Here is a 13,596-nt window from a genome sequence, read left to right as displayed (position 1 = left end):
CATCGCAGACACCAATAATTTTCAAATGGTATCTCTAGATTTGCTAAAATCTCTATCCCTGTCAGTTGAGGTGAAGACGATGAAAAAGGGCATATGTTGGTCTCATAAATGCCAATCTCCAGAGTTTTACAGTTGTCTTTTTCCCAGTGGAGAGGGAAACTGGTGGTTGGAGACCAGTAATCAACCTCTCCCCTTTGAACGAGTTTATCCTTCAGACATGCTTCAAGATTGAAAAGGCATACTTGGTGCTGGAATCTATCACAGAGGGTGACTTCATGCTTTTGATAGACCTCAAGGATGCATGCTTTCAGGTACCATTCATCATGACTCTCATAAGTACCTATGCTTTGTTTGCAAAGGTACTTTTCACTTATTCAGAAGTTCTCTGCTTTTGATTAGCAAGGGCCCATAGGTGTTTACCCAGGTCCTCATCTTGGGCCCACTCACAGTTTGCTGTGTTACCTGGATAACTAGGTGGTTCTGACATCTTCAGAGGTGTGCTTGCTATTGGAGAGATATTACCTCCTCGCCTTTTGCCATGAGTTAGGGATGGTGGTAAATTGGGAGAAGTCAGGTCTCATGCTCAAGTAGCAAAATGCCTGGGCATACTTATAGATTCAGCAGTGGTGAGAGCCTTCCCACCAGATCTCAGTGAGCGAGTTCAGAGACCAGTGGGTATCTCTGCTACTCAGCCTGTTTGCCACCAGACAGAACAGAAAACTCCTGGTGTTCTGTTCTCCAGCTCCAGATCCCTGGGTGGTGATGGGAGGCACTTTCCAACATCCCTGGGAGAATCAGGATGCCATTCAGCCTGATTCGCATGGTGATCAATAGAGTATTCATCAACCCCCAACTCAGGGTGACCCTGGTAACCCTTTGTTGGCCCCAGCCAAGTGGTACAAAGATCTGCTGACCTTCTTGGCCAAGGTGCTGAGAGAGAGAGGTTCCCCCGTGACCCACTCTTATCCATTAATTGCACATTCAGAGGTGCCACCAGGCAGTACACTCCCTTCAGCTTCATGATGAAATTTATCCCATGTGTCTTGTGAGAGAGAGGCTTTCCTTGCAGGCTTGTGAGGGAGATATTAATGTACCTTTGTCATTCCTCTGTTAACATGTACCAGAGAGAGTTGGCCATATATGTCATAGGTGAGGTGTCTGCTTAGCAGATCGCAGACTTCCTCATCACCTCAAGACAAACTCCTCTCAGTCTTTGTGATGAGAAGCTATCACTCAGGATAAAGCCCTTCTTTGGCTGAGTCGGTTGAGCTTCAGACTGTCATTTGATGAGCCGGAGTTCAGTTCCCGCGGCCGGCTGATGAAGAGTTAGAGGAATTTATTTCTGGTGATAGAAATTCATTTCTCGCTATACTGTGGTTCGGATTCCACAATAAGCTGTAGGTACCGTTGCTAAGTAACCAATTGGTTCTTAGCCACGTAAAATAAGTCTAATCCTTCGGGCCAGCCCTAGGAGAGCTGTTAATCAGCTCAGTGGTCTGGTAAAACTAAGGTATACTTACTTACTTATCCCAGGTCTTCAGACTAAAGGGTCTGGACCTCCCCACTTCAGTGGAGTTATCCATGTTCATGATGAGTTTTCAGCAGTCTTATCCTCCTTGAAAACTTTAACTTCCTGAGTGGAACATATCTCTTATCCTCTACAGTCTAACCTGGGCACCCTTTAAGCCCCTGGGAGAGGCTTTGGATAGAGATCAGACTCTCAAGACATTTCTACTAGCCATGGTCTCAGCAAAAGGGTTGGGGGGAATTACATGGCCTTACTAGTCCAGCACTCAGAGGGATAAAGATCCCTCTTGTTCTGTGTTCCCGAGTTTTTGGTGAAATTTCAGAATTGGTTAGTTCCTGATGAGATTTGCAAGTTTTTCTATTCCCTCTGAGACTTTGTTGATGACCCAGACGAGATGCACAACTTGTGCTTGGTGCGAGCCATAGTGTCGGTGCCTTTTCATTAGTAGAGGCAAGCCTTAGGTGTCCAGGAACACCCTTTCTCTCTGACTCCATTTGGTAATCAGTACTCATTACTTATGAGAGCCCATGAAGTCAGGGGCATGGGACCATCACTAGCCTTTCAGAAGAACTTCCAAGTTAAACAGTTAATTATTTGAAGGGGCCTGGCATAAATAGACAACCTTTTCCTCATTCTAAACGAGGGATGTCACTCACAAGTCCCTGGACATCATCTCCTTGGGACCTGTGGTGGTTGCTCAACAAGTTTTTTAGGCACCTATCTCTGTTCAGAGAGAAAAGTATCTCAACTGAGTAATTAAGAGCAAATCTGGGGATGTGAATGTGAAGTGGGTCTGTTGGAATCAGACCAGATGCAGGTAATTACACTTCAAGCACCCAATCATAGCACAGGTTACAAGATGTATCTCCCTCTGCCATCCCTTTTAACAATGGGGAGGATGTGGGTAGAGGTAGATTCTGAATGCATCACATGGTGCTAGCCAGAATTAGTTGGCTATCAACTTTAATTCCTTTACAGGGGATTTCATGGGTCTCAATTTTTTCCCTTTTATCCATCCTTGAGTGACTTCTCTCCTCAGGTCAGAATCCCATTCAAGCTCACGGCCCTACTGCTCTGTCATCCCAAATGCCTGATCGAGTAGGAGGTTACAGGAGTCATCGCATCCTCTGCTTGCTTGTGCAAATGGGAGAACGACAGTTCCAAGGTAGTATTCAGCTCCAGAGATAACCTCCTACCTAAGGAGTAAGTTTCGTATATAAAAGGGACCGATTTGTATTTTTATTTGGAACAATAAATTTTAAAAGTAATTTGTATTTTCATATTAGTAACTTACTAAGTAATTACACAGCTATAGTATCTAACTCGCACGGCAACCTTTTTTTAAAAATCGCGGTAGCACTTCAATTGTTTTGTGTAGGTGACTAGCCCCGTCCACTATCAGGAGTGCTGGAAATGACTTAGCAGATAACCTCATTGTGTTTCTGCCAGCTCTTGATTAAACATCAGGTGTTTGCAGCAGCTCTTTTTCATTGGTTTTTGGTTGAATAACTGGATTTCAGTGAAGTATTTTCACTTATTTTGAGTAGCTTTCAAGCTTTGATTAGCTTTCAGGATCAGTTTTCTAGTTTTTGTTCTTATTATGTCTGATTCAAATTCTTCTAGTTTTTGCTACTGTAGCAAAGGTTGCAAAACCAGATTGATCAAATCTTCATATGATTCTCATACAATTTGCAGTAAATGTGGGGTGCTGGAATGTAGAAAGGAGAAAACTTGTGTTGAATGTAATGATTGGGATGAGAAAAAGTGGAAGGTGCTTAAATCTCACCTTGACAAGTTAGAAAGGGAAAGGAAGAGGAAGGCGGCCTCTAAAGCCGATAGACGAGCTTTACTTTGCCTAGAATCTACACCTAAACCTAGGTTAGAAGATAGCCCTGCTACTCCTTCTGTTCCCGCATTTTCTCCTATCATTAGTCTTCCTACTCTTCTTCCACCTACTCCTGTGCCTGGCTCCGTTGCTGCCGACCGTGATGCCATTGCCAGTCTCAAGTCTAGGTTTGACAAGAAAATTAACCTAGTAGTGAATACAGTGGTGGAGTTATGGGCATCACTGAAGGTGTTAATGGAGAAAGTGCATTCAGATAAAGTGACAAGTGATAGTGTTGTGCAAGTGGAGGAGGTGGCTACTAGTCCCGCCAGTTCTCTTAGACAAAGGTCCCTGTCATGCTCCCCTGCACCTGGGAGAAGACATACCAGAAGTCCAAGGGAGACTGGTGGGGTTTGCCCACAGGTAGTTGCCCCCTCAGTTGAGCTTGCCGTGTGTTCCCAGGTATCAGCAGTCAGCCACTGGAAAGACATCTCGCTGGATGTGCACCAGTTATCGTCCAGCTCTGAGGATTCTGGCACTGACAGGAGTCGCTGCAAGCACTTTCTTGATGCGTCTTGTCCCCTGAAGAGGCATGCAGGTGATGTTGGCTGCCATTCTCCGGTGCCTGTTAAGTGGTATAAGGAGGCGAATCTCACCCCACAGCCTTCCTGGGGTTTCGCTTGGACCTCTCTGTCTCTGCCTCGGTCCGACATCCACTCTCCGCACGGGACAGCCCGAAGACCTTCTCTCCTAACCCTCTCAGGCACCTGTCGTTTTCATCCAAACACCTTGCTCCTGAGCACTTGGCGCCACTTCCCAAGCGCCTGCTTCCAACTGTGGGTCTCCTTCTTTAGACCAAGATGAGCTGTCATTGGCACCCATTAAGCAGCAGTTAGCTGAGATTATGAGCTTGCTAAAAAAGCTCCATCCAACTCCAATACTTCTCATGATTTGACCCTGTCTCTGGTCTCCTCAGGAGGAGAGGAGTTTGACCCAGAACCTGCCCCTCCGTCAGTCTGTGCAACTCTCCTTCAATATTTGCTGGCAAGCTTTCCCACCTTTTTTGCACCAGCTGCCCCAGTCTTGCCTGCCTCGACTTTCCTGATGAGGAGCCATCCGGATGACAGATCTAGGCTCCCCTTTCCTCATCTGCTAAGAAGGCACTCGAGATTGGAGATTGGCTTTCTACTAAGAGGGAGCAAGATAAGGCTTCCTTCGCCTTTCTTCCCTCACACTTAGTATGTAGGAGATATCTTTTCTATGCCACCGGGGAAGCTCCTTCTGTGGGGGTCACAGTGGTTCCCAGACCTTCTACAGTTGTTGGTGGACTTTCCGAGGCTCCTTCTCCAAAAACCATGTCTACTCAAACAACCCCACTTCAGATATCACTAAGGGTTGTCCGCTCTTGCCCTGACAGGCTTCAGACTGTCCGGAAGCTTGTCAGAGTGACAGGGTTTTCAAGAGGAGCTGCAGAGGCTATTGCAAGATGCAATGTCAATCTTCTAGCCACATCTACCAGGCTAAGTGGACAGTTTCCGAAGTAGTGTCTTAGACATAATGTCTCTTCTTCTGAGACATCTTAACTTGAATTGCAGATTTCTTCCTTTATCTGAGTACCTCTAGCGGTTTGTCGTCCTCCACCATTAAGGGGTATTGAGCCATGCTTAGCTCTGTGTTTAAGCATAGAGGTCTGGCTCTGTTGTCAAATCCGGACTTTAACGACCTCATCAAGTCATTTGGACTTCCAAGGAGAAGGTCAATCTGGTCTCTTGGAACCTAGACGTTGTGTTGAAGTGGCTAACAGTCCCCTCTTTTGAACCCCTGAGTTCCACTTTTCTAAGGGACCTCACTCGGAAGACCCTCTTCCGTGTGGTTCTGGCTACTGCCAAACATGTCAGCGAGATTCAGGCCATTGATAAGAGAGTAGGATTTTCCCAAGGAGACGCAGTTTGCTTCTTTACCCTAGGTTTCTTAGCCAAGAACGAGGACCTCTCCAAGCCTTGGCCCCATTCCTGCAGCATTAAAAATTTAATGGAAAGCCTTGGCCCTGAGGAAGAAGAAAGGGTTCTTTGCCCTGTTAGTTAGGGCCCTGAGGTATTACCTAAGCAGGATCAAGAAGATCAGAGGGCCATCCAGCAACCTCTGGTGTTCTGTTAAGAACCCTTCTTGCCCTCTTACTAAGAACGCAATGTCGTTCTTCCTGAGGAACCTGATTTCTGAGATGCATTCTCAGATTCAGGAGTACATTTTGCCTACTTTCAAAGTGAAAGGCACAACATGTCCCTCCCTTCATTCTGCAGTTGACCTATTGGAAGTGCAAATTGATCTTTGCATCTCACTATTTGAAAGAAGTTGAAACAGTGTTGGAAAATTGGAGTACCTTGGTGCCATTATTGGTGGCTTGCATGGTATTGGGGAAGGAAACACAGGAAGCTCTCTTTGTCTCCTACTATCTCTTCGCCTTGAAGTAAGGTGTTGAGTTTTGGGGAGCCAGGGGGTACAGTGTACCTGAAGTACCCACCAGTCTGAGTGGATGGGTTGTGGATTTTTGTGTAGGTGGCTATGTTGTCTGGTTGTTTTTCATGTTGGTATTGTGTCCAGGCAAGGGCACTTGTGTGTGCTTTGCCAGCGATCAGGCCTATCCTCCGCTGCAAGGCTCCCAGTAAAGTAGGGGCGACCCATGGCTCAACTGCCACGCCACTACCAGCAGTAGCTCTCTTACCAGGTAAGGAAGAACAAGCAGTGTTTCAATGCTAGCAATTTTTTCTATTTCAAAGTCATCACCATGCCTTAATGTTTCAGAGTAGAATATGTCCATGTATCCCACCCCCTTTCAATGTGGGATTCAGCTATGTAATTACTTGGAAAGTTACTCATATGAAAATGATATTTTCATAATAAAATCAGGTTTCATATATACTTACCAAGTAATTGTAGAATCAGAGCCCGCCCTCCTCCCTTCTGATGGGCACAAACACAATGAGGTTATCTGCTAAGTCATTCCCAGTACTCCCGATAGTGGGCGGGGCTAGTCACCTACACACAAAAAACTGAAGTGCTACTGCGATTTTTAAAAAAAAAGGCTGCCATGAGAGTTAGAAACCATAGCTATGTAATCACTTGGTAAGTATGCATGAAACTTAATTTTATGAAAATATCATTTTTCCTAGGTATACAAACCTGAACCTTTTATCATAATCCCACCTCAACCTTCCCCCTTTGCCCCTGTGGCCGAAGGAAAAGTGGCTCTTACCTTGTTCAATAACTGATCTAGCTCACACTGAAATTTCCTATATATAAGCCTCTGGTTTATATGCCTAGGAAAAATACAAAATACTTTAATTATTTTTTATTTTTGGAAGGAAGGTTGGCTTAATTTTTTTAGAATTAAGAGCATTGTGGGATTAGAAATATGAAACTGAAAGAGAGAGGAATTTAACAACTGAGGAGAATGAAAGCATGAGTGAAATACCAAAAAAGGAATGATTATAAAGAAGTAAGAACGAGAAAGAATGTGTTTGCGAATATAAGCACATTGATTAGAGACCTTAGCTAAGAAGAAAGGGGGTAAAAATTGGGGTAGTAAAATTAAAGAAGTTGGACTGTGTTGGGAGAAACCAAAAGAAACAAATAAGTAAAAGGCAGAAAGCAATGCAGTGAGAGGCCAAAGGAATGTTGCAGAGAACCATTAGTACTGTGTACAATGTGCACTGTAGATAGCACTCTGCCCCTTCTGCAAGAAAACCATGTGTTAAATACTGTTTTGTATGTTGGGAATGTTATTTTTGAAAATTGTAGGTTTTCAAGTACAGTGACCAAGTTTCTGTTGAAAGCTTCCTCAGTTGTAATTCCATTGTTAACACAATCTTAAAAATATTGAAATAAAAATTAGATAAATAGTAATGGAGACAAGTAGAAAGAATGATGTGCACCTCTAGATTATCTTCATTTTCTTTTTTTCTTTGCTGGTTGATTAATCATCTTTAGTCATTAGTATACAGTATAAGGTTTGATCTTCATATAGGAAGAATGAGATTTGCAAAAACAAAGAAATAGTGGGCCAGATGAATTAATAGTCATATTAAAATATATCACTCAGGATTTCAAGGCCTCTTGTATTTACCTTTCCTTGTAGATTTCTTTTCCTCTAGAGATATGAGTTACACATCAGTGTCAGCTATACTTGAGTCCAGTCAAAGCCAGGTAAGGTCCCCAGTAATCGTCCTCCAGAAGGAGGCAGGATTCATCCCAGCCCTTTCATACCCATGAACAGCAATTTGACAGGGAAGGCGAGGAGGGAGATGGACCTTCCTTTCCCACCGGTGCAAGAGGGAAGATGCCTACAGTATTGTGCCACTGAGCAACATGGCCATCAACACAGCGCATATCCTTGTGGAGCCCAGGTCTTTCGAGAGTCCAGGGCCTTCAGGATGTATACAGGCTTCCTTTCAAATGTTGCCTTCCCTTATCTCTCAGACTGATATCATTTTTGTCTTACAGGACCCTGCAAAATCTTCTGCTTGGAGATGGAAGTGCAGGAAATGATGGAGAATGGCCCACTAAAAGTTGTGGAGAGCTGCTTTCCAGGCTTTTACAGTCATATTTTCTTATTGGAAAAGGTGACAGCAGGCTGAAGGCCAGTCATTGATCTCTTTGCACTGAAAGGACTCATATAGCAAACACCATTCAAGATGGGAACTCCGCATCCCACATTGGCTTCTATAAGAGATCATGACTTCATGGTGACTAGATCTGATGGATGCATACTTTCAGGTGCTCTTCATCCAGATTCTCAGAAGTATTTTCACTTCATCTACAGAGTAGTGGTATATTAGTTCAAGGTGTTATGCTCTGGTCATGACAGACTTGGGGCAGTAGTTACTGTGGGAGAGGGAGCATCTTTTAGCTTTTTGTCACTAAATTGGAAGTAATGAAATCTGATCCCAGAACAGCAGACAAGGTACATCTGTATGCTAATTGACACAGCAAGAGTCTGTCCAGTTGACATACATCTTACCATGATTCCTGGTCCGTCGAGAAAAACTTGCTCAGTGTTGGCAAGTCCTTCTTGGGTACATGTCATCTCTGGAAAAACTGGTACTACCAGTTACATTCCCATGCAATCAATCCAGTGTTGTCTGAAACAGGGATGGTCATGCACTGTCAATTCCCCAAAACTTCCAGTTCATTGGACAGAAGAGGTGAAGGGTGACCTACTAAGGGTTGGTCTGACCATTAACCCTCCAGTGGCAAGGTTGGGGGCACACCTGAACATCTCATTCATCTCCTGGACTTGGAACCAGGATGCCTCTTGCCTACACACCAACATCCTGGATCATACTGCAAACCTTTTGAAGGCAGTTGATGAGTGACAACACGACCATTATATATATCAACAGTTAGGGAAGAATGATCTTTACCTTTATGTGTGTTGGTGAGAAAGGTGCACGAGTAGGTGCTCCCCACTGTTGAACTGTCGGCAAGTTTCATCCCTGGCCTTTAGAATATGACAATCAACCAGCTTAGTAGCAAGGACATGAAGAGGAGATGGTGTACAGTAGTCCCTACATCAGAAGGAGTTGTTCTGGGGGACTTTGTTGTGCCAGAATTTGTGGCAAAGATAAAATTCATCTGCACCCAATAAAAGATATGAGTTGTTTTAAGACTTCATTGTAAATGATCAAGAAGAAATGCTCTTGTGTACAGGCTATACAACACTATTGAGAAGGACAGAGCATCACACACTCAAGGTCCATAGTCTATTCATAAGTATAAGCAGGCACAAGAAGAGGTATCCAAGAACACCACCTCATTCTGGCTTTATGAAGTAATCGAATGGGCATATGAGACATTGGAAGTGAATGTTGTCCATACTTACACAACAGAGGAAAGCACATGAAATCAAGGGTACTGCCCCATCCTTAGGATTCAGGAGAAATTTTTAAGTACCACAGGTACTGAGGCAGGTGTGTCACACCACCAAATAACCTTTACCTCACAAGTTCTAGGATACATTCTTTGTAGGACCTGTGGCAGCGGCTCAGTGTATAGCTACCAAGCTCAGTTTTGACCGAATAGCGTCTTGTGTTAAATTTATGGGAAAATGGCGATTGGTGGCTTTTCTTCAGTCTTCTACTTCCTCTCCATAACATTTGCCTTATTCAAGCCAACCAGGCCAGATGCATATGAGTTACTCAACAGGGCTTCCTATGAATTAACTGTAATTGTACTCAGTAACTGTGCCACTGTCTTTGAGTTATTTAGTGATGCTGTGCTACATTCTGAATGGTCTCCATACTCAGGGACTGAGATCTCCTGATCTTGCTCCTTAGAATGAGGCATTAGCCACATCCTGGCATGGGGTTCCGGCCTTCCAGGCCATCACCTATGCTGGGACAGACAGGAGAGTATGAGAGTCAACTTCCCCCTTCATATTTGTGACCAAGAAGTTTATATCTCAAGGTAGCACATCAAAGAGTGATGATTTCGAGAGAATTCCTCTCCTCTAAGGATAAGTCTCCATGTACCAGTTGAGGGTTTGTATCCTCACAAGAACAAATGGTAAATTATAATATAGGTTTGTACATCAAGGAAAAAGGCAAATTAAGTCTATATTATAACTGCACTGCACCACCCCACAATATATTGCTAAAGAGCACTTCAAGCTAGGCATGCTGTGTGTGCTAGCAGTTACCCACAACCCTGTACAAGGGGGACTGCCAGATTTGAAACCTCGCTTCCAAGCTTCAAACAATGCTGGTTGCACTGAGAGAGAGATCCATATAAAAGACTTAGGTTTGTATCTATAATAATGCAAATTATCTTAAAATCTGCCATTTTTGAGGGCCAGTATCATTGAGATTTCTAATTAGTTTCCATGGAGTTATAGCTTGAAGCTTTCTGCATGCTAATTTCAGTCTCTGGTGCTCAAGTTGGCTAGTAAATACTATAACTAGTTAGTCTGCTGGTTTATGTTCTTTGGCTCGCCTCCCACATCTGCTGCAGGGTACTGCTAATAGGTAACCCTTTAAAGACAAAAATGCTTAAGAGACAATAGGCTCTTTTAAGCATGTAAATTATTAGGTAGCTGTATCTTTAGAGTGAGACTGTTGCCACTCTAACTGAAGGAATTCTCTTGCTACAAAGTAAGGAAATGATCACTTTATATATAATCTCCAAAAACTACATAAGTCATTTAATGGAAATTTTGTAACAAAAGACAGGATTTTTCAAAATAATTTTCATAGAGGCACTTGGTATAAATTTACAAAAGCTTACATTATTAGGTGGTCAGGTGAAAAATATGTATAACTCTGTCAGGCAAGAATTAAGGCAAATACAGACATTTTGCACAATTTCAGAACTAAATTTTATTAGCACAAATGTTTTATATTTCTTTAGAAACTGTCATAAACTTGGTTATAAATCTGTTTTTGGTGAAAAAGGGTATATTTTTACTCGTCAAATTTTAAAATTGCATTTACATAAGGTTTTTGGTATACACTTCTCATTTTGAATAAACTTATGCATATTTTAAAAATTTAAAACAATAATTAAAGAACAGCATACCATAACAGATACAAGGACTTTTTTCTCCCTTTGTTACAGATTACCTCCTTGAGTCTCACATCCTTGGTATCAATATGCCATAAAATTCTAGTGGTCTAGAAGGCAGAAGTCATTTTAATTAACTACCAAGCTTTGTAAAAAGTAATTGGCACTTGTGATCCCATTTATACCAAATCTCATTTAACCCTGTTCTTTTCACATCATTAAAATACATTTTTTCACGCACTCAGAAATTACTGAACAGACAGAAGCACATCACAGCAATATATACACACTAAAATTGTGAGATTTGATGTATGAATGATCCTGGTTAAAAAATCAAGGGGCAGCATCTGGTAAGACTGATTAAAACATCTGAAGCACAACATATGTTAGAAGCAAAAACCTGGTGCTTTACTGGCATGTTATGCTTAGGTATCTTATACTACAAAAACAATAACTATACTGTAGTGTGTTTTTTTTTAACCGATTATAAATTACTGCAGCTGATGTCAGTGAAGCTAATTGTGACTGGCAGAAATTCTTGCTCAACTTCTTACCATAGGGTACAGTGATATCAGCTGCAGATATTTAGTTAGCTTTCAAAAAACTCACTCTATAATGCATTACAACAATTACCTGCATTGCTTGGGTTTGATGTACAACAAAATACTGAACTGAAAAGTGGTTTATAGTGGTGTAAATTGGAGATGTGCAAAGCTTTTACCTCCAACCAGTCAATGCAATGTAAGTCTTCAGCATACAACCAATCACTGCATAGGTTAAAGTTTTTAAACCATAATTTATTTAAAATATAAATTTAGGTAACAGATCACTGCAGCAACCTATATAATTATTTGCAAAACAATAAATGCCAACGTTAAAAAAATAATGCATCACTGACAGTTATGATATTATATACATCATTATGGTAAAATTATATTCTATAATGCAAAAAAAAGAACAAGGTTACTATGTGAGAGGAAATAATTTTTGTAGAGTTTATAAGGCACATTTCAGGATTTTGAATACTTCAGTGTCAGGGAATTCCCGTAAGAGAAAGAAGAGCTACAAGAACTAAGCACATCACAGCCCATGAACCTATGCTGAAGCTCGCCCTGCTGGGTTCAGGTGTCTCATCAAAATTTATTGAATTGCTTTTTGGCTCCTCTGGGACACAGGTGCTGATCTCCAGCGCTGCCCTGTAGTAAGCCTCATCTAATGACTTATGGAATATGTCTTCTCGGACATTAACCAGTTCTGTAGCAGAGTCCTGAAAGATCAGTATTTAGCATCAGTTTATAATTGAGACACCTTGTTGTAATTTGTTAACATAGTTTAAGAAATGATGCCATTTACTGATATCACAATAGTGAAAAACAAAATATATATACTTAACATACTATGTAATACAATGATAAAGGTAATTTTGTAGTATGCTTGACTCAGTGGCACAACAAAGGACTTGTACATAATCTTAAATGTGATAGATATAACTTGAAATAATATAGAAAACAAGGATCATCAGTCATAAGTCAAATTGTGACACCCTTGGAGTACAGACATGAGGCCTTTGGTAAATAAATTGCCATTACAAATTGACATTATAGGGCTTTAGTAAATAACTATTTCTTTTATAAATTAATGAAAGCAGCAAGTCACATTTCTTGACTTGTATAGACCTCACATGAGGATCTGTTCTTGAATAAAGGGTGAAAATTGGAGCAAGGTAAGGTTAAAGAAGTTGGGTAGCTAGGTAGGATTGGATTCATTTGAATGAATGAAGAAAAGAAAATAGAAAGGCACCAGCTGCAGTATGCTCTACAAGGCACACTGTAACAGCCCACAGACATTTGTACTTACTAGATCAAAGGACTCTTTCCTTTTGGATAACTCTTGCAATAAGTTTCTCTAGGAATCATATGGAACAGACTTTGCAGTAAATTTTTCAAAAAAAGCGATAACGCTCTAGCTCATTCTGTAAACAACTTTTATAAAAAGGATTTTGACAAAGGAAAAATCTATTTCTGGGGAGGGGCCCATGTCACCCGGTGAAATAATCCATTCAGCACTTATTTCTAGGTAATTCCGTTGCTAGATACCAGAGAAAAGCTAAATGTAAAGCTGGGGTTACCACCCCCAGAGCGAGCTCCAAGAAATGGAGTCGTATATGGTAAAGGGTGAGATTGTCACAATCACGGGACCCTGCCCTATAAAGATTCCCAATGTCAAAAGCCCCAACGAGAGAGGTGCCGATACAAGCCCATGCACTACTCGCGGACTGTACACAAGGCAACACTAGTCGCATTCCATGTTAGCACCCACCCCACTAGAATGATGTTTACCACGGGAGGGAGAGAATGAAAAACAGGTGGGTCACCGGGTGACACGAGCCCCTCCCCAGAAATAGATTTTTCCTTTGTCAAAATCCTTTTTCTGGATCGGGGACCCGTGTCAGCCGGTGGAATAATAACAGAGAAATAAATATCATTATTATGCTATTAAAGACTTTAAATAGAGACGTTGAAAACTAGGGGAGAATTCCACCCTGAACATTAGTAAGGTCCCCGAAATTCATGTAATGAAAATAATGTAAGTGGCCACCGTCTCAGATCATGAGCTTTGGAATTGAACCTGAATAGGCTTGTATTAAGAAAATACTTGCTGCCTAATAGCAGACACAATGACAGTACCC

General features: G+C 41.8%; 1 protein-coding gene across 1 annotated transcript in view; it reads right to left on the bottom strand.

The window, feature by feature from the left end:
* Window positions 1–10,698: 10,698 nt before the first annotated feature.
* LOC136831335 (transferrin-like) overlaps window positions 10,699–13,596 on the bottom strand; it is a 90,410-nt gene continuing 87,512 nt past the window's right edge. Inside the window, exon 15 of the mRNA XM_067091625.1 lies at window positions 10,699–12,174. Within this exon, the coding sequence (XP_066947726.1) occupies window positions 11,941–12,174 (234 nt within the window). The 3' untranslated portion in view covers window positions 10,699–11,940. The remainder of the gene's footprint in view (window positions 12,175–13,596) is intronic.

The sequence above is a fragment of the Macrobrachium rosenbergii genome, chromosome 48 (assembly GCF_040412425.1).
Source record: "Macrobrachium rosenbergii isolate ZJJX-2024 chromosome 48, ASM4041242v1, whole genome shotgun sequence".
NCBI lineage: Eukaryota > Metazoa > Arthropoda > Malacostraca > Decapoda > Palaemonidae > Macrobrachium > Macrobrachium rosenbergii.
Note: the sequence above shows the minus strand (reverse complement) of the source record. Positions and strands in the feature narration are given on the sequence as shown.